General features: G+C 39.9%; 2 protein-coding genes across 4 annotated transcripts in view; both read left to right on the forward strand.

The window, feature by feature from the left end:
• Positions 1-276: 276 nt before the first annotated feature.
• On the forward strand, positions 277-6,922 carry LOC134001944 (cAMP-responsive element modulator-like). Of its 2 annotated transcripts, XM_062441146.1 has the most exons (6): positions 277-379; positions 513-696; positions 1,269-1,409; positions 1,679-1,798; positions 4,621-4,765; positions 5,739-6,922. In XM_062441146.1, exons 2-6 carry the CDS (start codon positions 603-605, stop codon positions 5,881-5,883), a joined length of 645 nt encoding a protein of 214 aa, XP_062297130.1. In that variant the 5' UTR covers positions 277-379; positions 513-602; the 3' UTR covers positions 5,884-6,922. The 2 variants fall into 2 exon arrangements, with proteins under 2 accessions (XP_062297130.1, XP_062297131.1); XM_062441147.1 differs by lacking the exons at positions 277-379; positions 513-696; positions 1,269-1,409 and having other exon boundaries at positions 1,716-2,935.
• A 2,765-nt stretch (positions 6,923-9,687) lies between these two features.
• ccny (cyclin Y) overlaps positions 9,688-27,549 on the forward strand; it is a 36,586-nt gene continuing 18,724 nt past the window's right edge. For both annotated transcript variants that reach the window (XM_062441148.1, XM_062441150.1), the window contains exon 1: positions 9,688-10,295. In XM_062441148.1, coding sequence (XP_062297132.1) covers positions 10,142-10,295 — 154 coding nt within the window. In that variant the 5' untranslated portion in view covers positions 9,688-10,141. The remainder of the gene's footprint in view (positions 10,296-27,549) is intronic.

Consider the following 27,549-nt stretch of genomic DNA (forward strand, 5'->3'; position numbering starts at 1 on the left):
CAATACATATGAGGGTAAATACAAGCAATAAATTCTGACAATTTATTCCACAGTTGTTTTGTATGTGGGCAAGACCAAAATAAATGTTGTACCAGCGTTTCTCTGAGCTCCCTACAAAAGGTACAACTTACACAAATGTCCTTTTTGAGGTTCTGTTAATAATAATTAGTTGGATAAATCCTGTGAAGCATTTTAAAGTCTTGTTGACTTTGGTAGTCAAAAAAACACATGTGGCAATAGCTAAACCCTTTCGCAACAAATATCTCCAACACATGTGGACCAGCACGATAAGGCGGACAGTGCACTTATGATGTCCTGTTGAAAAATGGAAAAAGAGTGTGTCACAAACTCCAGTAACTGGTTGAGTCAGCATGTCTGAGTAATTGCTTTACTTTATTGATTAAGTTATTAATTTACTGCAATCCTTTACCTTTAAGTTTCTATTACCTGCCATATGCTGACATACATTTGCATTGTCTTACCTAACATTGTGTTACATCTCAACCATTTAGGTCTGAACGAAAAGAATGTTGATCTCCAGTCACTAAGGAGATCTCAGGCTGAACACCACTCAGCAGTAGCCACAATCAGTGCCTGTCAGGATGAACCGAGCAAAGAGAGGAGGGAAAAATCAGCCATGTGCTTCTCCGCCGTACACACAAGTCCCTGTGTATCACCCCGGCCAAAACCAACACTGTAAGCATGTCTGAAAACACATGTACATTACACACCTTCAACCTCTGCTATTAACAGTAACACCACTTCTACAGCTGATAGAACTTTGACCCTTATGTTTCTCTATTTTGGCCGTCACCAACTCTTTGGGTAAAATAGCTGGGTCTTTAGCTTACTACATATACAAATGTGATCATTCCACACTACAGCTAAATTATTTTGTATGAAATATTGACAAATGTGTAAAATAGACAACTTGCATCAGAAAAGTGGTCCCAAGGTGATGCATACAAACAAAGATAAAGTATAATGGACACAACACGATGTTGACATATACTGCTAAATGTGTTTTTGTTTGCTATGTTGATGTAATTATTTCGAAGTCATTTGAATCATTTATTATCTCTTCTTATTTAGCCTTGTGTATTTTAGAAAGTTGTATTTTAACACATGAATAAACAGGGTTACATTAAGTAAATTATGGCATAATGTATAATAAAATAAAATAAACTTTATCGGTGCCATAATCACCACAGTGTTATGTAAGTAAATAACCTGATCTGTCTTTTCTTTTATCATTTCACCCCTCTTAGATGGGTATATTCAAAGAGGTCCCATGAACTTCATGCCTGAGGAGATAGAGAGGAGTCAAATACAGCCCTCACCAAACACTTTTCATTACTATGAGGAAACAGCGCGCTGCCAGCAGCATTTTTGTGTATCCACACTGCCAGGTGACACCTAATTTCCAGACTTGTGTGTATTATGGATACATGGAGCCTCTTCTTATGTCTGTGTTGTTTTCTTTGGGTGCTCCAGTTTCTTCCCCATCAAAAGAACAGTAGTCCAGCTGTATCTTACAGTTAATAAATGAATATTATATCAGGCTAATTATTATTGGTATGTATAAAAATAGAAACGAGGAGTAGATACTTTATTGTTGCCATAATCACAACCAGGCTGTATAATGAAATTACCATATCTGTTTTTGTTTTTTTTAAAGAGGGTCCTGTCCAGTTCCAGCCTGGGGTCACACAGAACCTGCCGTCTATGCCAGGCACCCATCCATACTACAACGAGAATGTGGATGTCCCGCAGATGCATAGTAATCCAACATTGTCAGGTAACACTTGATTTGCAGACCACTGTCATTAAATAGTCTGGACCATCAGGAAAAAGACAAGCTAAGGTACTAACTCACAAAACAAAGGACGTATATCCAAGGATCAGATGCTGAAAATGCATCTGAAACTGCTTCCGTCATCACAGCTTACCACTCCTCTAACAAATATCCTGTTGTCTGATAGAGATGTCAGATATCTATTTCATAAAATATATTTGATCAAATATTTTATAGTCTCATAAATGTATTAATGCTATATGAAACGTGCTGTATGTATGACTTTTGTGGCAGGACAACAGCATATAGGAGTGAATACAATCTATTAAAGTGCCAATATCTTACAAAATGCACGCTAAAAATAGATAAAATATAAACCAAATCACCAAGAAGAAAGAACCAAGTAAAATGTTTTCATAATTGGTCAAAAATCCAATATGCCAAATGTTACACTAACAGGTTCAGTCAGTGCTTCATGTAGCTTTGTAACACCTGCAGAGGGAGCCAGCTCCCTTCGTTTTGAGCGTGAGATGATTCAGTTGAGGGTTCATGTTTTGCAGTGACAGTGAGTACATGAATAACTTGGTTATATTCTGTAGGTCGTATTTGGGTCCATGTATTTACACAAGCTTTGACAACCAATTAGTCTTCGCTTTGCATATTACAGGACTTCGCTTCTGCCTTTTAAAAAGCAACAATCATGACGTGTCTAGTCCCGCTGTGACGTTAATTCAAATATACCATTTTTGAATTATAGCGATAAAAATATACTGTGTGTTAACAAATGTTATTGCTGGCATACAAAAAAATAGTTTTTCTTTGTTTGTTTGTTCAAAGTCCAAAATGATGAAAGTCTCCACTAACTGTAGAAGAAAAAATCCTCCCCAAAGACAAACAGCAGAGCCCCTGACTCATAGCGCTGTGTCAGGGAGAGAGCAAACCATACTGTTGACATCAGGAGGCCAATGATGTCATGGTGATGTCAATGCCTCTAATTGTAAATTGCACACATAGCGTCGGCTGTTGGTTGTGGTAACATTTCAGTCAGAGAGAAGACTCTGAAGGGGACAAGTCTCTCTTGGAGAAAAAAGCCTGGGAGTTAATACAGTATGGCTGTAACTGGGGATGAAACAGAAACAGGTATGTTTTGATATCTTCTTTTTTATTGACAGATCTAAAAACAAACCAAAAAAAAGAAAAAATGTGTCTTTTTCACTTTGTTGCTCAGTTGTAGAATTCATTTAGTCTCAATCATTGTAGTGGATACTTAATGTCAGCAATCAAAGTGGACAAATTCAGACTTAATTTGTCACAACTGAAATAGAAATTGAATGAGCATTGTGAGCTTTTGCTTTTCAAACATGACATTGTTTACATTTGTCAGTGGGTATATCCCATCAGAAAGCTCAATAATTCCCTAAAATAATATCACAAGCTGTCTTTTGTAAAATGAAAGAAAGCCGCTGTTGAAATATTTCATTTTTCCACAGTCAGTTGCAACAAGCTCACTTAGATAAGCAGCTTGTATCCTCAGTCATGCTCTCTCTCTCTCTTTTTATTTCTCACTCTCCCTTCACTACTGCTCCCTCTCTCCCTCCCTCTCTCTTTCTCCCTCGGTGAGATGCTTCAATGCTCTGCCCACTCAAAGCACATAGCAGCAGTGGTTGACGTCACTGCTCTTCCTGGAACAGGCCCCCAGCAGCGACATGTAAATGCAAACCGGCGAATAAGATGCACACTGACGTCAGTCACCGGTCATGCTGTGATTATAAGCAGTTCCCTTTTTTTACCAGATCACATGATAAGAAGGGCAGTGAGTAAGTTCTGGCACGAGCGTGCAATGAACAGAAGGATAAGGTGTCACTCATCCATTTAATTTCCTTTTTGTGTCAAGGATTATTACATTGGGAAGACCTTGATTTAGCTTGAACTTTGACCTTCTCTGTGTGGTGGTGTTGAAAGAAGAGAAGAGAACATGTGTGATGAGTCACTTATACTTTCAAGAAGATGGTATTTTTTATTATCACTTACTGTTGTAACCGAAGCGGACATTTACGAAATACTAATGTAGAAATGATCAAATATCATTCATTAGAACTACGTGTGTACTTCTTACTCTAAAACAAATATTACTCAAAATATGAATTATAAAAAAATGAGGTAATATCTGCATTCACAAAGAATTGGCATTTACAGATCCCCATCACACATGTTTCATGATATATAAAAATACTCTGCTGTGTCTGCTATTTTTGCACTACTGTACTTCTGCATTGTCTTGCCAGTCATGTATTATATTGACTATTTATAAGTATTGTCGTGCATTGCTTGACTGCAACTCTGTGTAGCAATTTTGCTCAAGACAAATTTCCCTTGGGACATTAAAGTTTATCTTATCTTAGAAGAATTAAATGACCTAGTTCCCTTTCTTTTAAAGTCTTTAATTGACATCTAATGACATCTACTCCTTCTCCCTCCCTGAACAATCCAGTGAATGATAACAAGCTTAAATTGCATATCGGGCCACGTGTGGTTCCCAAACTAGTTGTGATGTTGCAAATCATGCTCGATGTAGGTAAATGGCTCAAACTCAGGTTTTAGCTGAGCACACACTTTCTGCAGATGAAAGTGAAAACAGCCATCTAGTGTCAAACAACAATAAAATGTTGTTACAAAATAACAATAAGGAAAACACATTTTTGAGTGGATGCAGACTTTAAGTCGAATATGTGTGCACACTAAGAACCAATGAAGCTTAGTGATGGATATCCCAAATAGCTGATGAAACCCAGTCCTGTTGTTTGACATTTTTTGTGTCTCTGCAGCCTCCACGGGTGACCTGACTGCCTGTCAGCTGCGGAACAGCAGCTCCAGCCTCCTGCAGGCTGCGGTGGAGTCCAGCGCTCGCAGCTCCCACACACCCACGGGGGACGCCGTACAAAAGAGAGAGCTCCGCCTGATGAGGAACAGGTAGAGAGGAATACTCACAGTCATCAGCCTGGATATTAGAACCCTGACGATAAATTGGCCACATCAATATTATTAGATTACCACAGATATATTGGTGTTAGTGATTGTCAGCTGTTACTTAAAGGCCAGGTCACACCAGAAGCTCTTTCCTGCATGTCTTCACTATATATTTGATTGTAGAAGCTTGGCAGTGTAGTGACTCACAGGATTACAATTTTAAAAGCTGGCTTGACAGGGACACTAGAAACATTTGCAGTATAGGAATGCCGAAGATACGTTCGAAGAGCACAGAGAACAGTGTCTCTGATACATGCTTAAATCTTCATGGTATTGGCCTAAAAATCTTGGATCAGTCTGGCTCTTGTGGACATATTCACTGCCTAATACACCACCACCTAGCAATTGACAGTGGATGACAATAACTGCACGTAATGATAAGATCCACAAACCTATCATCACCTCACCGCATGATTCTCCTCCATCCAGGCCGTTTAGCTGATAATTCTTAGGTTGCCTGCTCATAATCTGCACTGTAACATACATTATGTTTGGAGCGAAGAGTGACTGCGAGGATGTGTGTTTTAAGACTGATGACCCTCTGTTTTTTTTTAATGTGCTCTTTTTGCTTGCTGTCTGTAGAAAGCTCTGAATTGACAGTCTGTTTCCTGTAAACAACTGCTGGTGCTGACTCCCACTTTCTCATTTGCATTCTTGCATAATTTTTTACTACTATCAATCACTGGTCTATTGTGTGAAGTCCTCTCCCCAAAACGATCTAATATCACAAACATGCTCGACTTTGCTCGTAATCCTCCTGAATATGCTGCACCCTCATGAGAAATTGTGAGCTCTATTTGTCCCTTGGCATAAACTGATTCATGTCCAGAATGAGTTGCTTGTTGTATCTGGGAGAAAAGCCAAGATGTCAAGGCTTCCTTTTTTTTTTCATGCAAACTGTGATTGTTGCTTTTAGGGAAGCTGCCCGCGAGTGTCGACGAAAGAAGAAGGAATACGTCAAATGCCTGGAGAATCGCGTGGACGTGCTCGAGAATCAAAACAAGACTCTGATTGAGGAGCTCAGAGCCTTAAAAGACATCTATCGACACAAAGCCGAGTGATTCCTCCGGCGAGAGGAGGGACCGTATTGGTCGGCTTGAGGACTCCGCTCACACTCGCGTACAAACACCCGCGTACACACACATGCTCACACAAAACACTCCTTGTCCTTTCTGTTAAATGTGTTTACATGATGATGTCAATGTTTCTGGCTCTGAGTTATCCACGCGCTGCCACAGCCAAAACAAGAACCCTTTTTCACGTTGGGGTTATTATCAGCGAAGACCTTTTGCACTGGGCAGCTGAAGGAAGGAATATATGGACCACCTGCAGACTTCCAAAGCCTTACTAGAGATGGAGAATCAGATGCTGAAGGCTCATCTGCCTCTATATGTCACTAACACCTTCTCTGAACTGCATTTTACATTCCTTGATGCTCAGTTTTGTCTTTCAGCTCTATTAAAAGACACAACTTGATAGTCTTTGTGATGGTCTATTTTTCTACAGATTTTCATCAGGCTGCCAGAAGCTAAATGTTCAAAGGGAATCGGAGCATAAGGGCCTCTATCTGTGTATTTAATTTGACTCCACATCAAAAAGGAACTAACACCGCCTGCATTTATCACGCGTCTTCCTTCATATTTAATGTAGAGACCTACCAGCATCTGTTGCGCATCACTTTGAGGATTTTTCTTGCTTCTGTCCTTTGGCGTTCATATTTATTTAGAAGGAATACCCTGAGTTTTTGGATGTTTGGAATACCAGTGCTTGATTTGTGTAAAAAAAAAAAAAAAAAAAAAGTATTAATATGAACAAATGTATATTTAGTTAACAAAAACACATTTGTGAAAATGTTATGAACTTACACACTTAGTAATTTGCTGTTTCGTCTTATTATAATTGGCTAAATTGAGAAGTTATTTATTTATGTTTATTTTTGAATAGAGTAATGTTACATGATGAGTTGTATGTAGAAATGCTGCCTTTTGACTGTCTTCTCTGTTGGTGCTTTTACTATTGTCTTGTTATGATCACACTATATTTGTAAGTTGTATACACATTTTCAATATTTATTTGCTTCAATAAAGTACTTTCTCAGTCTCTTTTGGTTGTTTTCACACACACTATAAGACCTACATATGATATACAGCACATTCTTCAGTGTTAAGCAGTGGCTGGACTGCAAAAACTACTGTAAGAAAGATGGAAAAGTTCTATACTGTAAGGCTTATTATCACCATGCTGAGTCTCAACCTTGGAATTGTGCTCAGAACATGGTGTGCTGTCCTTTAGATGATGAGTCAACTTGATCGTACCTCCATTAATGTGAGGACACGTAAAGCAAAGCAATACTTCGCCTCGTACATCTTTTGTTGCCTCTCGTAGATGACAGATGTGCTGTGGGAAGGCCACACTGTCATTACGCAGTACACGCTGGAAGAAAAGAGGGAAGTAAGATGAGCATTTAAAAACATTTTCCATAAATCACATCCTAAGGAATGTGCACGTGCTCAAAGGGAAGGAACGATTGGCCATTCTTTGATTTAGTGGATGAAGTTCCTGAAATGAAACAAATACTTAAGAATGTGCTGCTGTAAAAGGAAAAGCCAAAGATGTCAGCCAACTTACAGTAGGGAGCAGGAAAGACTAGCAAAGAAAAAAAGGAAAGACTTTCTAGAGAGTTTTTGGAAGAGAGTATATGATTATGGGAATAGGATTTTGTTTTCCTTTTCCATCCTTTTCCATGTTTTAAGTTGACTGGCTTAAAATGTCTACACTACTTTTTAAAAATGTATTTGCTGCTCAATGTTTGGTTTCAATGATGTTAAATTTCCTGCTCTGTCACTCCCATGTGCAATTTGTTAAGGAGACAGCATGGAAACAAAACAACTGAGGAAAGAATCCAATACCACAGTGACTTATCCTGCACCTGGGCCTATTGTGAAACATTATTCCTGTCCAGTCTTTAGCAAAACACAGTCAACTTCCACCCTGATACAGACAAAACTACACTGTGGAATGCCCCAAGAGGGAACAGGAAATGCTGAAAGTTTTCGGTCAAACTGCGTATTGGTACCATAGACTACACTACAATGAAAGCAGAAATGATTTGTACCAATAGACTATGGATTTTGCCCACGTGTCATTTTGAAATCTTTAGAGGTTTTAAAATATGAATCAGCAAGTTCATGTGAGGTAGACATAACATCTTACTCTGCAGAATGTGTGTTTGACATTTGATGACTGATTTCATATTTGTCTGCTGTCAGTGGAAAGTTTAAAACAAATTTGAGTTTAAGGCTTGGGCCAACAAGCATCAATAATTTGTGTATGTGTATTCATAGATTCTGGAATTTCTAATGAGGAAGAAAACATTTGAATGATTTTGATGAGATTTATACTTTTTTGTGTTAAAGAAACATTGGCTACCAGATACACATTATTGTTTCAAGCAGAGTATTGTCTTAATATATGTCTGGGGGGGATATTTAAGGATCAGGAGAGATATTAACCCCACTTGAGTGAAAAAACATCTTTCTGATCTAAAATGTGTTTATTTAACACCTGAGGCAGGCAGTGATGTTACAAGTCTTAGCCTTCTTCTTTTATTAAATGCAATGCAGCTACAGTACCAGCAGGCTGCACTACAGCACCATGTCTGATTATGGAATGCAGCATGTCAACCAGTGTAATAATTCAAAAGACATCTCTATCACCACACATCCTCTTGTCTCCATCATCATTAATGATAGTCTGAGGCATCAACATGTGCACATTGTCTCACATTGTCCAGGAACATCTTAAAGGATTAGGCTATTCTTCAGGACTCCGCTTTGTTTGCGTTGACCTTTACTGATCCGGCCTAATCCTGCAGTGAGATTTAGTATGAGAAGCTATTTTACTCTGTCACAAGCAATGCAAAGCCCCTATGGATTTGTCAGTCATCAGTCAAGATCAAATAATTAAATGGGGAAACAGGGGAATTGGTAAGAGGGAGATGACAGATCTTTAGGTCCATAACAGGTCATAAAGAGGGCTAGACAGCAGTAGAGCTCATCCACCTGATACAACAAGAAGAATATAATCTATATGTTATATATTCTTAGGTTATTGGTATTATACTAACTATAAAGCTTAATAATTGGTGTCTATGACTGACTCCAGCAACCCTATTCAATCATTAAGAGGTTTCATTGTATTGTATTGTATTGTATTGTATTGCGTTGTGTTGTATTGTATTGTATTGTATTGTATTCCATGTTTTTTTTTCTTATTTAACTATATTCCCCAAGAGACAGTCACAATTGTCCATTTATTACACAGTTGTACCCACCCACTTGAACCGGAACCTTTTTCATTACAGCCACAGTGCTGTGGGTTTTTAAGACCCATTTACGTGCTGCCAAAAAAGTAGTAATTCAGATAAGCTATATGTTTGAACTTTCATTCACAATGTGGTAAAACACGCTATGACAAATAAACAGCAGGAATATGGAGTCAATGACTGAAAGAATAAAGAACGCTTTTTTAAATTGCTACGTATCATTTCTGTGCAACTTGTTTGTGTTAGGCTAATATAGGACAAACAGAGTGCAAGGTTATTACTCCCAACGCTGTAGTAGGCTACGTATCGTTGTTTTCTTCTCCTAAAATATAATGAATCTGCGTTATGAACGCGTGCACATCAAGGATTTGGTGAGTGTAAAACAAAGGTAGCGCATTAAAAAAAAGAAGTGGCGATCCGTTTCTAAAATATCGGAGCTTTCGCGATGCATGTGAAAGCAACACGGCAGCGGATGTAGCAGCAGCGGCAGTCTACAGTACATCGGCAACCATGTAGCGCCGAGAGCAGAAAATATCGTTCCCAGACTAGCTAAAGTATCATGTCCTCAAATTCATTCATGTCGCCATAACGTAACAGTGTATCACAATGTGTTTGAGAAGATAACTGGACGCTTGGACGGGAAACACAAGGCGGGGGAGTCGACAGTGAAACGAAGCCTGTTAAATTCAGTTATATAGAGGCACATACGTTGGGTTACTCTACTTATTTATTATCCTACCTTAGCTTTTATTTTTATTTTTTTTATCAGCCTTTTAAATGGCTCCGCTTGACCAGCTAAGCCTATTTTAGACTAGGGGAAGGGCGTGTAACGCTAACGGATACCGGGGCCAGTTTGTAGTTTTGCACCAGGTCTTGTCTATCTGCGTTACCGCCCCGTTTTCTCTCTCTCTTGTAGTAACGTTAAGAGCAAGGAGAAGGCTAGAGATTTTTTTTAAAGTGTCTTGCGAGGAATATCGCAACAACCTTCTTTCACCATGGGGAATACGACCTCTTGCTGCGTGTCGTCGAGCCCCAAACACCGGAGGAACAACCACTCCAGGCTGGAGCCCTATCGGCCAGAGCCTGAGCTGAGCCGGGAGGACACAGGCTGCAACCTCCAGCACATCAGCGACAGAGAAAATATAGACGGTAAGATACAGACATGGCTTATTCCTCATGACTGACGAGGCTGAATGCGATTTAAATAATAGTAACGCCAACACACAGGCTGCCAATTTACACAATGTTTGTTATTATGTTGCAAAGTAGCTGAAGACGGTGATTTATTGTCCTCTGAAGAGTTAGGCTGGTATTAACAGATAATGAGAGCTTGCAACATCTGTGCAAAGGACCCACCCACCCGCTCCAGCACTAACTACAGTAGGTTTCCCTTTTATTGGATCTAGAGCAGTGGTTCTCTAACTTTTTCACGTCAAGGACCCCTAAACTGACACAAATTACACTAGGGACCCCCCACCTGATGAGATTTTTTTCTCTTAAGATGTTTTATTAAAGGAAATGTATGAAAGCAATGGCCAAAATAGTAATAAATTATGTCATTGTGGTTCTTGGTGAAAATAAATCATTCCTCTTTTTGCTGGAGACCGATTAAAACCCCTTAAAAGACCCCTTCAAATTGGGAGCCACTGATCTAGCTCATATTGGAAATCAACCTTAAGATTGTAGTAGATTGTAATTGTCCAAACTGGGGTGTCAGGGTACCATTCGCTGCAGGTCTGCTGTGGGAAATGATCATATGTTTCTGTTAACTTCCATCCTTATTATTAAGAGCTTACAGGTTGGTGCTGCATAGGATAAAACCTGGTAATTTGGCCATCTGTGGTCAAGCTTTTTTTATCCCTTGCTGGGCTCTTTTACTCAAAAGGAAAAGAAAAAGGGGAATCCCTGTCTGATCAGCTTGGACGTCGTCTTCGTTTTTTCTTACAAAAGTCCCGAAGGCAGTTTGAATGAGTCTGCTGATGCAGGAGTGACTCAATGTAGGATCTCAAGCTTGTGTCATCTCGACCACGTGTCTGTATGTGAATGCGCTTGTGTGTGTGTGCGTGTGTGTGTGTGAGGTGGTGACAGTGTATAGAAGGGTGAGTGTGAATCTGTATTATAGTGGGAGGTGTTGTGAGAATGACGGACGGTGTTTATGGCAATGGTGGTGGAGGTTCATCTACTTCCTCCGGGGAGTTGGATAGGAAATGTACAGCAACACATTTCAGCTTTCCATTAACACCACAGCACAGTCACACTCGACTGTACATTTGAGTGGATGGCCTGTTGGGAGGTTTTAGAGAGTGTCCCAGCAGATTGAAGACTAGTTATTTTCCCCAAAACAAATACAACCTTTTATCCAACATCACAGAACCTTAATGAGATTCTCTAGTGCACAATTTTTGTATCATTTTCGTCAGGGTATAATGAAATCTTAAGTGTCTAATTAAGTATTCTTGATACAAAAAAAATCTAAATGCCAGTAATTAGCAAAGAAATAGGAAGGAGAGAGACAAGGAGGGAATACAAGACAGACAATTACCTGTAATGCTGGAGAAAATAAACGCCACACAGGTCGTAGCATAACACCCACCTTGGCATTGCATCCTCTAAGATTGGATTCTTATTGAGTACAAACAGCCCTTCACAGGATGGAACGATGTCAGCCAAAAACAGGTCAAAATGCCACTTGGAACCATGTCTGTCTCACTTTCTCTGACACGACAGGTTTCTTCCCAAAGCTATGTTGCTCAGTGGAAATGATGCGCCGCAAAAAAAAGGGCCAGTCGACCTCACTGTACTCCTCTCTGTCATGATTAGGCTCCCTAGAGTGAGTAATCAGGAATGCCTCAGGCCTCTGAGCTGTGCCTCCTTCAGGAGCTCTGTTTTCGTTGTGGAATGGGTGACTTCACCAGGATGGGTTTTGAAGACGGATCGTATATTGGTGCTTTCTTTTTGGACTGAAGCTGCTGAAATATAGACATTTTGAGTCCATCTGTCCACCCATCCGTCAATCCATCCATTTCCTGTCACCTGGGTCACTGTAGTAGCAGCCTCTAGACATTCCAAAGCATGGTGAGATATATAATCCCTCCAGCATGCTCTGGCTTTGCCCTGAGGTCTCCTACTAGTTGGGCGTACCTGAAATACCTCCACAGGGACAATCAGATGTTAGAACCACCTTTTCCAGGTGAGCCAGACACACTAGAGATTTAATCCAGTTTGGTTTCTTGTGTCAGTGATATGATTGTTTTGATAGTCACCCACATTTGGAACAATCAGTTCATCATTTTTGAACCCTTTCATGCCAGAAAAAGGTTCCAAAATTAGTATTAATGAACCCATGAGACAGGATTTATTTCAGATCATCATTTAATACTAAAAGTCTCATCATGACCTCTTGATAAAGGGTTTGTAGGTTAGTGAGAAGTTTCTTTTGATAAGTCTCATTGCAGTTTTTAGTTGGAGCTTTCAGTTATATTAGGTATGAACATTCACCGACTCACTGGTATTGAGTGTTGACTGACAGGCAAATATCAGCTTAACATACTAGTTAACATATCCTTGTAGTCAGTGCATGTAACAGGAGGTTAGTCTAAAGGTTAATTCTTCTCTCATCAACTGGTTCAAAATCTTGTGAATTGTTTCTTTTAGGATAAATGTGATCATTAAATAGCTGTTTTTTTTTAGTATTTGTCCTAAGCTAAGGAAGCAAGTCTTTAAGTAACGACCCTTTGACCCTGTCACCAGACCTCTAATTGCATTCCAGAGGCAGACTCCTGCACATATCCCCGCCACAGCTCGGTCCAGGCGAAATGAGGACATGGGAAAGTTACATATAGGCCACCGTGCCCGAGCCTCCCTATAGTAAAGATCTGGTTGTAATCTTGACTTTGCGAACAGTAAATATGGAAATCATGCGGTGCGGAGAGATTGGATATCTGTCCTATGAAAGAGTGAGGAAATAGACGCTCCGGTGTTTAAACTAGCTCTTGTAGTTTCTCACTTTTATTTGATTTGGCTTTAACAGAACAAATAAGAAAATTTTTTAAACTGCGTGTTTCGTGACTCTGCATTAATTTGAGTGTTTTAATGTGTGTGACCTCGGCTGCGTTGAAAAGGCGAGAAAAAAAAAAAGACAAAATGAGCCATGAAAACTGCTGACTGCGGTGACCAAACACACCACTCACACACTTTACATTACATGTGCACAAACTAAACACACACAGTGGTCAGTGAACATATGAGCGTTGAATAGATATGAGAAATGACCCCTTGCATAAATCAGCAGTGTAATGATGTAGTGATTTGCTCTCTATACGTTCCTCTGTGTGTTCTCATCAGATTTATGCTTCTCCCCGACAGCTTCTTTATCTCCATTTATGCCTTTTTGTTGTCAGTCTGTCATGCTACATAGATTTTACTTCACAGCATGTATATCTAGTTGTAAGTACACGCCAATACCATGAGACAGGTCTCTCTGGGTCAAGCCCATCACTTGTCTTTGACTAGAATATAAAGATTACACAGGCGTTAAGGGTAGTTAAGTTTTACAGCTGTTCTCAACAAAAAGGTTAAGTAATTGATTCTCAAAGGAAGGGGGCGGAAATCACTTGTGAAATACTCCCTCTCTCTCCCCGGCTAGTGTCTCATTTCTGAGCAGATGCCACAGTTAAGATGCTTTCCACTCTGTGTTTGATATATAAAAAATGTATAAGAAGTTAGATAGAAAGTGTTTTCTAAAGTCTATGAAAGGTGGCTCTTGTAGATATTGGATGTTAGTGGGTATAAAGGTTTCAGCATGGCTTCACAAGGCATAAAATACCTTTTGACACTTTTATTAAAACAATCACAATCTAACAACTAGGGACCGACCGATACTGGATTTTTGGGGCTGATGCCGATACTGATATTAAGGAGTTAAAAAATTCCGATAATTTTATATATAAAGAATTATGTACATGAATATACTTTTTTTGTAATGATCCCTTAAAAACACTTGTGAGAAGATATGTAATGAAGGCATGATGTTTTACCATTTATCATTAACCTTTATTGCATAAAATGGCATCAGTGCACTGAAACAGTAAAGTTCAAAGGGAATTTAATAATTATAAATAACTATAACTAGCGAAACTAACTAAATAAAAAACACATAAAACAAAAAAAAACATGTACATATATATAAAATTTGAATTAAGAAAAAGAATCAAATATACATGAAATGCTGCCTATATGACTTCGGCACATATCGGACAACATATTCGCCGATACCAATGTATCTGTGATATGTCAATATCGGCCGATAATGTCAGCTGACTGATATGACTGATATATCTGTCGGGCTCTACTCAAAACAATGAATAGCATCATATTTTGTCATTTAAATAGAAAGAAAATGCAGAATAATCGCTTCTTTTCTTGATCACACACATATTTTCAACTGAGTGATCTGCTGTGTTTATATTTTTGGTAGAAAATCAAAAAAACAACTCTGTCCTTTATCTTCTCTTGAGAGAAATAAGCTGTCTGAAAAGACTCTTGCTGAGATGGAGATTTTAAGTCGGGATGCAGAAGAAGAAGGCTCGTTCTGGAAGATGAGGAGGAGAGGATGACGGAGGTGTGTGATGCTCAAAGATGAAGATTAAAGCTCATCACACATGGAAGTCATGAAGCTCAACACTGCAGCGCTCAATGGAGAAAGGGACATTCTTTGCAATTCCCAGAGCTTCCAAACCAACAGCCGAGCTATTTTTATCCTAATTCGATCAGAGGGCATTATATTGTGCTATCGCCACACAGCATCGCTAAGTAAAGATAAACCGAGGCCGCTCATGATGCTCAGAAACAACAGAGAACGGGATGAAGACGAAACAGATGGATCTCTCACCCTGTTTGGGTTTTACTTAACACAGACATCTGTAAATGAGCAATGGCTCCAGGCTCAGCATTTGTCTCTGTCTCATCGGTGTTAAAGTTAGTTATTTCTGGAGCGCGCAGACACACTCACACACACACACACGCACGCACATGCACACACACATATTGATGAGTCTTGCTTGCAGGCTAATTGAAATCTGGACATGGATTATTCATGCCTGGTTGATGAGCCTGGGGAGTCTCCGAAGTATGAATTCCAGACAAGTTGACCTAGATGTGCGCTATATGATACTATGCTGTTTTGATTGACGGCGAAGTGAAAAAAAGCTTGAGTTTTGTACACATTTAGATTGAGATTTAGGTGACAGCATTCTCCTGCATGCTTCATAAATAAATCACTGCAATACATTTCTTATTTATGTATCATCTCTTGTGCTCAAACACAGTAAAGTTAGTGAAATAGACTTGGGGGGGGCGGGGGGACTCAAGCAACGTCAAATAGATCTAAAAATAGGATTTCCACCCACACGGTGTAACCAGGGCAAAAGAGGTGAAGAAGAACTTGTTCAACCACAGTATGAACCAAGTCAGCTGTGTTCCTTTTCATCCTTTCATGCATTAATAAATGAAGATCCAGGAAAACTCTAAAGCATGTGAGCAAATTGGATTTCAAACAAGTTATGTACTAAATGTTCGTCACGCTCAAGATGTTCATTAATAAAGGCGTCAACAGCTAAATACGAGAAAAATAAGAGAAAACTTGAACTTTTCAACCTGCTGCCGTTTTCCATCAATAACACAGCTCCACCTCACATAGCAGGTGCCACATTTGGCTCAAGCATCTGGCTTTTTTTTTTGTAAATGACCTATCATGTCTGAATAAAGCCATAAAAAATGCTGTCTAGGTGTCAAATACACCGCGTTCCAAATTATTATGCAAATTGGTTTTAAGTGTCATAAACATTTCATTTTTCATTTTTCAATTAAACTCATGGATGGTATTGTGTCTCAGGGCTGTATGGATCACTGAAATCAATCTCAGACACCTGTGATAATTAGTTTGCCAGGTGAGCCCAATTAAAGGAAAACTATTTAAGAAGGACGTTCCACTTTATTAAGCAGGCAACAGGTTTCAAGCAATATGGGAAAGAAAAAGGATCTCTCTGCTGCCGAAAAGCGTCAAATAGTGCAATGCCTTGGACAAGGTATGAAAACATTAGATATTTCACGACAACTTAAGCGTGATCATCGTACTGTGAAGAGGTTTGTGGCTGATTCAGAGCACAGACGGGTTCGTGCAGATAAAGGCATAATGAGGAAGATTTCTATCAGACAAATTCATCGGATCAAGAGAGCAGCTGCTAAAATGCCATTACGAAGCAGCAAACAGATATTTGAAGCTGCTGGTGCGTCTGGAGTCCCACGAACCTCAAGGTGTAGGATCCTCCAGAGGCTTGCAGTTGTGCATAAACCTTCTATTTGGCCACCCTTAACCAATGCTCACAAGCAGAAACGGTTGCAGTGGGCCCAGAACTACATGAAGACTAATTTTCAAACAGTCTTGTTTACTGATGAGTGCCGTGCAACCCTGGATGGTCCAGATGGATGGAGTAGTGGATGGTTGGTGAATGGCCACCATGTCCCAACAAGGCTGCGACGTCAACAAGGAGGTGGGGGAGTCATGTTTTTGGCCGGAATCATGGGGAGAGAGCTGGTAGGCCCCTTTAGGGTCCCTGAAGGTGTGAAAATGACCTCGGCAAAGTATGTAGAGTTTCTGACTGACCACTTTCTTCCATGGTACAAAAAGAAGAACCGTGCCTTCCGTAGCAAAATCATCTTCATGCATGACAATGCACCATCTCATGCTGCAAAGAATACCTCTGTGTCACTGGCTGCTATGGGCATAAAAGGAAAGAAACTCATGGTGTGGCCCCCATCCTCCCCAGACCTCAACCCTATTGAGAACCTTTGGAGCATCCTCAAGCAAAAGATCTATGAGGGTTGGAGGCAGTTCACATCAAAACAGCAGCTCTGGGAGGCTATTCTGACATCCTGCAAAGACATTCAAGCAGAAACTGTCAAGAAACTCACAAGTTCAATGGATGCAAGAATTGTGAAGGTGATATCACAGAAGGGGTCCTATGTTAACATGTAACTTGGCCTGTTAAGATGGTTTTTTTTATTGAAATAGATTTTGATTTCAGTAATTATGACCTCCTAATGCTGCAAATTCAACAAATGACCATTTTCAGTTCTTTACAACCTATAAAATGTTTTGAAACTGTGGTGCATAATAATTTGGAACAGTGCATTTTGAGTTTTTTATTTTTGAAAAAAATACTGTTATCATTGGGATGTTTGTTCAATAAAATTCGAGTTATACACTAACGGTTGATGACTTGAAAATTATACTGACTGTCATTCTCATTGACTATTTAGGAAAATCTGAGAAAAATATCATTTGCATAATAATTTGGAACGCGGTGTAATGGCCGTAAAGCTATTATTTGACTGAAGCGAGGCCAATAACGCTGGAGATGAAATGTTTGGCTCAGTCGTGAATGGTTCCTCTAAACACTCAGCCTCTCTGCTATGATTTCCTCTCTTCTCGTTGCACTTAGCTTTATCAGCTGCATTTATATGAACTGTGCAGGTGTATGAGACCGGAATGCTTCGCTCCACGGCCAGGTCTTACTTCAGTGTGGATACCTTTGGTTGTACTACCTGTCTGCTATTTACCACGTCAGGTTGTATTTGTGTTCATGGCTGTGTCTGCACTTGTCTGCAAACCCATTATGCAAAAAAAAGCATTGAATAGTAGATAGCAGAAGAGGTTACGGTTGTTTGTGAGATTGTAAATCATATCAGGTTAAGTGACTCTCAACCATCTCCCAAAACAATACATCTATTTTACCCCATCTCATCTTTGGCTCGCAAAATCCAGCAATCACCCCCCCCCCAGAAGGAATAACCAATCATTTCAGAGGGAGCAGCTTCTATTGTAAAAACAAATCAACTGATTCTACTACGTGTTAATGAAAATGAAATTGCCTGTGACGATCTCATTCTGCTGCATGTGGGAAGATGCATCCACAGCTCCCAAATCACCTGCTCGCGCGTTCACTCGTAGCGCCGCTGTCTCCCGAGAAATAGATGTTGTAATGTAATGGTCCGCTGCCACGTCTGATGAAGAGAAGGGATGAAGGCTGTGAATCACTGACGGGGAACATTCATTCAAATAAGAGAACGTATCTCTGTTTGGAGCTGTCGAGTTGTTCCAGCTACCCGCGCTTCACACTAATCCTGAAATCATTTCAAAGTGATGCCTTGTGTTTGGGGATCATAGTGGAGCGTGACTGTGGCTGATCACTTGGGTTCATGATTCACAGTCAAGTTCAACAGTTGACAGTCTATATTTGTAAAAACAAATAATGCTGCCATTGTGCTTAATACCAGGAATAGGAAGAAGAGTGATAAAAAGAAGTCAACACAGTGTTTCCCCGAAGATTTGTTTCAGCAGCGGGGGCTGAAGGGTTTTTTTGTGCCTGGGTGTTGCAATATGTCAGCAGTCAGAGTAAACAGCAAACTAAAGAATATCTTTATTTACATTTTATATACATAATATATACCCACAGTTTTAGAGGGAAATTGTAATATTTTAGTTTAAAATGTCCAAAAATGAACAAAAATGACTTTGTAGGCTATAATTGTATAATTCGTAACATTAATAATTAGTTGTGGATATAACCAATTTTAATAAAACATAGCAAAAGACTATTTAACTGTAAAATACATCAAAACTTACATTAGCTGGCTAAATCTATTCTTTTCTCTCTTCTCTTCTCTTTCTTTTTCTTCTTTTTTCCCCCTATCCAAGCTGTATACTGAAGGTCAGATGTTACCACTCCATCCAGCTGCCACCTCATTTACATTTTTGGAGTAAATGAGGATGTGTCATAGTGATGAATCCTCATTTTAACTAAATGAATCAGCTGTTTTTCCTCCATGACACGCTGCTACTGAATGAATGTATCGGAAACACTGCAACATGGAAAGGATGTTTTCTTTCCCTCAAATTGATCACAATTTGACATTTTGGAGATGAACAGTAGATTATATGTTTTTATAAGGTTGAGGTCCATCCATGTTCATAACAGCTATTAATATGTGTGTTTGAAATCAGTCCTCTCTACTGGGACTAAGAAGAGCTTGGAAAAGGGCTTCCCCTCATTATTCTGAATATTTTAGCTCCCCCTCTCTGATGGTTGGAGAAGGCTGACACTGCTTCAGAGAAAAAAAAAACAACCTCAGGGATTTGTACTGTAAAATTGTTTAACCTCTTTGTTTGTTTTGGTTCTTTGCTGTCTAAGTGTTAAGCTTAGGCTTTGGCAAGATGGCCGAGTAGTACAGCGTGGGAATGCCAGTAGACTCAGTGATCCAAGCCTTCACCTCATCGTTTGGACTTCATTCCCCAGATCCAGTTTGTTTAGATTGTGTTGCTTCTTGGATGCAGGAAGAGAACAAAACACAGTGAATGCCCTTCTGTTTAGCGTCTAAGTAAATTCCCACTTGTGCTCTTGAATAGTGTAATCAGAAATCAGCTTACATAATGCAATCTGTCAGTTTGCTCGCTGAAGTGATGCTTTTTCAGCTACGTGCACGCTTGGGAACGGGATTCGGTGGCAATTAGATGTGGTGTTTGGCGGCTTAAGAGATCATTTGGGCACAGCTGTTAGGAGGTCACTCACATTACCGACAAATTTGTGTTGTGAAACGATAGAGAAGACTATGTGTTGCTTTTGAGCTAAGAGGACAGAGGGGTTATTTTTGCGACCGTGTTTGACCTCAAGCTTTGTATTTATTACTTTAGAGCCAATTCTGACCAAGTGAAACAGACAGTGTGGGTAGCTTGTAGGTACTGGTTGCCTAAAAGTCATCTGTTAAATCCTGGATCAGGCAGGTAGATCTGGATGAGAAAGTAGACAAGCAGCTCTTTCTCTCACCCCCATTAACCCAATGTGGTGATGCCCTCGTGCCAGGCACCTAAGCCCTAAATTAAGCCGATGGCACCAATATGTGGTTAACAGATTGGTGTGGTTAACCGGACCAACTGTACATACAGGAACAGTGTGACAACTGTGGTTGATTGTAACGATAGAATAGGATGAATGTGTCTCTGTTTTGTGGTTTAACCTGACTTAAGAAAAAAATAAATTGTCTGCTCCATTTTTTCCTTTTCTAAAGTTTCAAACTGTCTGAAGGAAAGAAAATACTGTACACGGAGGCGGAAATGTGCAGATTCACACATTCATTCTTTTGACATGACATCAGCCCTACAGCTGCTGCTGCTGGACTCGCTACATAAAAACAGCTATGTGTGGATGAAGATTCATATATTAGTTCAAACAGGAACATGTAAGTCACAGGATGAACTCAAACAGTTTCTTCACATTAAAATCTATATTTTTTAAAGGAAATCTATATCTTTTAAAGGAAATCTATATTTTTTAAAGGAAATCTATATTTTTTAAAGGAGGCATTGTGTTTAAAAATCTATTGGAATATTTTATCATTTTACAAAAGGAAACTGACACAAATATACACATTAACAAACTCACACCTCCACAAATGAACACCAACATGTGCTTTAACACGTGGGCTTTTTCATATGGTTAACTTGAATCACATGCAGCTCCCCCCTATAGAAAAACACATGAAGCTTGGATAGATCATTGTGATGCAGTTTGTGTGGTGTCAGGGCTAATTTAGCATGCATCCATCCAATGGTACCACTGCATTTGCTCGTGGTGTTTCGGTGAGCAGGTGCAGAGCTAATTACCATCACTGCTGATTGGCTGTTGGAACTGACCTGGGCCCACATGGCGCCATAACACCTGACAGACGATACAGTCAACAACAGGCAGTTAGACTGGACATAATGGTTCATTGAAATGACTTGCCTCAGTGTGATTATGGCGCAGCAAATGCTACACTTGATCTTTGAGGGTATACTGAAACCATCCCAGCATGGATAATGTGAGAGGTTGTCAACCTGTGTCAACTATTCAAATATCTATGGTACATGTGTGTGTGTAGCAGTGGTTTTATGCATCATTGATAAAAAGCTGTTGTTATTCCAGAGTGTTTATTTGTATAAGTGGGCATGTGTGTGTGTGCCAGTATTTGCGTGTGTGTACTCGTCGTGTGTGGAAATGTCAACACAGACAGAGTATGACAGAGCTTGGCACAGATGGCCTTCCTGTCATCCTCGGCTCCTTCCACAGCTTGACACCGGATGAATCTCACACACACAGCAAGAGAAAGAGAGAGAGAGAGAGAGAAAGAGAGAGAGATTAAAGAAGTAGTTGTGAGGGGACGATACAGGGTGGTGTCAGGCTAATGCATCATAGGGCAATCAAAGCTTTAACTGGCAAACACTTGTCTTAATATTTGTGTATCTTAACCTTTAAGGGCCAGAAAGCACTGTTTTGTCTATAGGCACAGAAGCAGCTGTATTCAGAAGAGCTGAGAAAAGAGTGTTTAAGGATAGAAGCAATGAGAAAAGAGTGTTTGAGGATAGCAGCAATTTTTCTGGTTTAATTCCTTTACATCTCAGCTTGTACAGCAATAGGAATATCATTGAATGTTGGAAAGACGAAACTAAAAGCCAAAGTAGATTAGAATGTCATCTGACCGTAAAAAGAGATTATGAATTGGCAGAATATTTCTGTACTGTCAGAGATAGAAAGCAGAGACACATCTCAAACAAATACCCACAAAATAAAATAATGGCAACCAATAGAAAACACAATATGTGGTCATTTTTCGGCAGGCTGAGACAGAGATGCACTTCCTCCCACAGTATAAAACATGCTCTAAAATTTTTGATTTCAAAGAGCTTAATGACCTCTCATAATTAAAAAATACTCTTAGGAGAAGGAGACAGGGCTTATTTTGCTGCCCAATAACATGCTGCAACCTGAGGGACGGCGAATGACCAACACATACACACACACACAAACTAATTTAGCATAGGATATACTGTACATACATATATGTATACAATATTTAGTGAATATATGTCAATCTTAATGTTATGTTAATGCTATTTTGATGCTTTGGCAATATTGTTGTTGTGACATTTTTGCCTAATAAAGCTAATTAGAACTTGAACTCATGCTCTCTCCCTCCCTGCAGACACAGTGATATTTTCAGACTTTTCTCACAGACGTAACTCATGTAGATCCCCACGTGTGGTGCGTGGATCGTGTTCTGCAGGGACAGATGGTCAGTGGCAGGAGAGGAACACAGAGGGGGTCATGTTGCCTTTTTAAGCATTACATGTCTGTTATAATGACACATGCATCTTTATTACCCTCATGTTAACTACGATGCCAGGAATGAAGCGTAATCTGAATGTGTACATATATGTAATGTAACTTTGTAATGCACATGCTACTCATAACTCTTGTTCCTGTCTCATTTCTTTATTTTTAAATCTCCTTATTTTTTTCCTCTAATTGGCCATTTCCCCCCTATGTGCCAGCGCCCTGCTGTCTGTCCACCCATTTTTTACCATAATTGCTGTCCCCCAGTGTGTCCACAGTCACACTCAGCTCCCACACATTAATTCAAACTGTAAAATTTGATGTTTTTCCTACTTTAATCTCTGTCATTTCACCCTGAAAAAAATGACTTCCCTTCTCCATCAGTGAAGCATTGAGTTAAGGTGTGCACACTGCATAAAAAGGCATTCATTGTCCTCTTTAGTAGTGCTCCGTGTAATACATTGGCACTACTTTATCAGGCTTGGTAAGACTCAGCAGCAATTAGCACGGCGTAGTGTACAAGCAGGTGGGAGAAGCAGAGCAATAGAGCGATAGAAAGGAAGAAGAAAAAAAAGATAGCAAGGCCCAGGCTGTCTGTCTTTGCCTTTGATGGGCCTGCCTCTACCATCTGAATCGTTTCAAGCCAGCGTTGCCTAGTTACAGCGAGCAGAGGATGCAGGGATGGGAGGAAAGAGAGAGCGAGAGAGAGGGAGAGAGAGAGCAGGAGGGTGGGTGGGTGGGTTTATGGCTCTCAGTGGGGTGCACAGTAAATGAGTCCTCTCCCTTCCCCTGGACTCTCCAAGCCCCTCACATCCTTCTGTTCTAAGCTCTCTCTTTATCTCACTCTCACTTTTTCTCGCTCTTCTTTTTCAGCAATTTTTTTTCTTCTTTTTTACATGTCAGTACACCACAAATTATGCTCACAGATGTACAGGAAAAAAATAAAGACGCAGCAAGAACTTTTTTAAAGTTTCCCAAACAAACTGTTGTTTCTTGCCAAAAGGAAGCACAGCACTTTTTCTTTCTTTCTTTCTTTGTGGAAAACAGGACGGCAAATATCAATGCTTACATGGACAGAGTGTAGGCTGAGTGACTGTAGTGTTATATCAGCAGACAAGACAGAATAGCACAGTCCACATTTAAGTGGGGCAACTTGAAATCTCATCATCATCAATCACCGTGTAGCCTTTGAACACAGCCTCGATAATCAGATGGAAGAGTAATGGCTGATGTAACAATGCTGCGAGATTAAACTTGAATGAGACTTAAGTGCCTGCATGAAGGAAATGTCAATAACTATTTGGAGCCACCATTTTACTTGCCTTTAGAATATTTCTTTATATCTCCATTTCTCTCTGTGTATTTAGTTGTATGTGTTCCATCAGCAGCTTTTTTGGGAGAACAGTCCTCCTTCTCTCCTCTGTGCTGCTTCATGTCAACTTCACCTAATTACAGCCATCCGTCAAGTTTGAAAGTAATCAACAACAGCGCTCCAGCTCCATGTCTGACACATCAGTACACAGGGCCAGGTACACTGTGACACGTCACTCTGATGGATGGGTAGACATTCTTTTTTTTGGGGGGGGGGGGCTGGGTGGATGTTTTAATGTAGTCCCTCCAGCACCGGTGCCTCCAGGCTGTACTTTTATTGTAGTTCCTCGTGAGGTTTTTCCTCATGTGATACCAGGATGTCTTCCCCGTTACAGAACAGGATATGGCTTGCACAGGCAGATAGGAGGTGTGCTGTTTGTTTAGTACATCATGTGTAAAAAGTTCACCTACCTGATGCAAGTGTGTGTGTCTGTGTGTAAATAGGAGGGCTCCCTCAGAACCTTGAACCAACATGGCAAAAGCAAGTGCAGATATTTTAGATTCATGTGACTCACCTTTGTGAAATTGATACATTATTTAGATGAATACTGAATACTTTAGATGAACTGTCATAACTCTTGATCGCATTGTCCAATTGCAAGCATATTTGGGAATACTGTACAGACATGGATACTGATAATTCTGTGCAGTCGGATCCTTTTTCAATCATTGGTGTCATTACAGTAAAAATAAAATTGCAGCAGCTGGCAGCAATCAAATGCATTTCTTCTAGAAATGTACATTGTACTTTGGTCGAGTGTTGTGTAGGCATCTTTTGGTGTTTTTTTGTGGGCACTTTTTAATTCAGAAATACCCTTGAAAATAAACTGAAATCACTTATTGTAATCTTGTACACATATGCTTCAGTTTGAGACACATTGAAGTGATGAAAAGACAGACTTATGCTCCTTGAAGGAAAGCACAAACCATATGATATCCCATACTATATGTGTCGTAATGCACCGAGAAGTGAACTGACTGAAAGGGAACAAAATGTCATGACAGACTTTTTTAAGGTGGAGTTTTTTCAGTGTGTAAAGTCAGAGGCATAACTTATTACTTAGTACATCCTGTAAGAGAGGAAATGTGTTTTTTGTTGAATTCAGGTGAAATGCCCTCAACTAATTCCCCTCCCCTCTTTTTGTCCTTGTTGTTTTGTTTTTTAATAAATAGCTCAGCTCTTTCCCTCTGATGAGTCTGCGTCATTGCGCTGAGTTTGGCAGATGTTGCCGATCAATGATTCAAGCTTAATGGTGGTTTAAGCTGTTTGGAAGAGCTGTGATGATGCTGCTGGGGTTTTGCTCACTTGTTTTGTGTGTGTGTGTGTGTGTGTGTGTGTGTGTGTGTGTGTGTGTGTGTGTGTGTGTGTGTGTGTGTGTGTGTGTGTGTGTGTGTGCGTGCGTGCGTGCGTGCGTGCGTGCGTGTGTGTAAAGCAGAAAGGACGATGAGTCATTAAGCATTTCATTCATGTGGTTTCTCTAACCACCTTTACATTTGTCTCTTTGGAATTTCAGAAACCTGGATTTTTTTAAACTTCAGCGTGCGACAGGAAGTGAGAATGTTTATTTTGATTTGTCAGAGAGGTATTCAAAACAGAATTATCATATTGTATCTTTCATGATAATATCAGTATCATTTTTAATATGATAAAAAAAAACTATCAAATATCATGATAATGTCAGTGTTCCAACTTGTTAATGTCATGACATCATACCATTGTGCACAGTAACAACAAGCATGGCTGAAAGTGAAAGTAGCAGTTGCTCTGCGGTGGGGGAGTTAGTTCTAAACAGGGGAGCAACTTCAGTCATGTGGAAGTGGTTTTGTCATAGAAGTACAGATGCACAACAAATCACAGTAATGTATAACAAGTGCAGGAAGACTGGACCATTAAAAAGGAGCAATACAACAAACTTATTTCACCACCAAAAGTAGAAGCACCTTGTTGAGTATGAAGAGTTTGTGATTATCGCAAAAATACCCTGAAAAGTAGCCAATTTGTTTTAAAGCCATATCCCTCATCCCTAATTAAGGTGTTTTTTTTCATAATAAATCTTCTAATCTCATCTCATAAATCTCACCAGTGCAGCTTTAATTCGGGCTTATCACACACACACACTGCTCAAATAAAAACACAGCAGTGGTATCATAAAGTAATATAGTGATAAATGCCGTAGCACTGATAACACACGCATAGTTAGTAGAGTGGAGTTAATAGAACAGCAGAGCCAGTAATGAGTTCCTTTGTTATCCAAGGTGAGAGACACTTAACTGTCAATATCTGCCCTTATTCACTAACAATGACCACTGAGCATGTTGTAAGCTGTGTTTGTCCATCACTGACTCACACAGCGTTTCATACACAGTCCAACCATAGACCAGGTTGTGACCTTGCTTTTTTTTTTTTCTCACTTTTCTCTGTTCTCACATTACAACACATACACAGGTGTGTTATCAGGTTTCAAATCACAGCATCATGCGGTGCAAGCGGTCATAAAGTTTGCGCTTTGATAAGCATCAGATGAAAATTGTTTGGCTTCTTTCTGCTCTGCACTGCACTCAGGAGGCTGTTTTACACCACAAAGCATCTGGCTGACATTCAAGGTGAGACAAAGAGAGGCAAACAGGAGGCAAATAGGGCAAGAGCTTCTGTCATTGAAGGTAAATTCAGACAACAGCATGACGCTCCAACATACTTCATGGATAAACTGAGGGATGGTTTGTTGTTGCTTTGCCGCATTCGCTTCACTAGAATTTACACTGACTCCTCATGATAAAAAAAGTTAGGTAAAATCCTGATAGAGTGAATTTAAAAGGCCAAATAAATCAAGTATGAGCGGTTGAACCAGATTGCATCATTTCAAAACAGCAACAGAACACTTTTTAGCTGACGTTTTAAAAATAGCATCCAGTGTGACACTTAACTAGAACCACGCAAACGCTGTGTCCCTTTTAACGCGTCTATTTTCAAACACCAGCTTACATCTTGTGCTATTTTCTCAAACGCTCCCATTACAAGACGTGCTGTGTGCTTCTTATCTCCACCATGTGGGCGTACTGTTTGATAGCATGCTGTTGACAGCCGGGCAGCGCCTGGCTCGCACCATCTGGATTCCTTCAGGCTCGCACCTCTCGGAAGGGCGGCCAAAAAACCAGTAAAGGGTCTTCCTTTTTGGGGCTGATGTCGCACCCCCCCGGCAGCCAACCTCATTACAGACTACGAGGGGCAAGAAGACAGAGTGCCAGCGAACTGTTCACTACAGTCATACAGCTATTCTTGTTCCCTGTATGACCACGGGCATCAGTTTCTTTTTTAGGTCAATCTTACAGAGTTTCTCATGGCTCAAAGGTGGTATGTACTGTATGCGACCTACTGAACTTTGATTCATTCTTTTTAATGAACAGAGTTAGAAGACAACTTATACCTATCTGTCATGAGTCTTTATAACATGACATCTTAACATGCTGTGCTACCAGAATATAAAAGATGGAGTCATGCTGGAAACTACATCTGCTTACTATGAAGCTATGGAGGAGGATAAATGAATTCAACCAGCTTGATCATCTATGAAGGCAAACAACTGGATTCATTTTCTGTACTATTAATCTTCTGGAGAAGACAGCATGGATGCAATATGAAATGTAGCTCAAAATTAAGCCAACAATTAGTTATGACAGAAGTGGCTGATGAGATGCATGCAGGAGTACATAGTTCTTATTTAAAAAAGTTTAAAGTACCTCCCCTGTGTATTATGAGCTGTCATTACCAACACTTATTAGAGGCTGTGACACATATTGTTCATTTGAAATTAATTTAAAATCAT

Source organism: Scomber scombrus, chromosome 20 (genome assembly GCF_963691925.1).
Source record: "Scomber scombrus chromosome 20, fScoSco1.1, whole genome shotgun sequence".
In the NCBI taxonomy this organism is placed as follows: domain Eukaryota; kingdom Metazoa; phylum Chordata; class Actinopteri; order Scombriformes; family Scombridae; genus Scomber; species Scomber scombrus.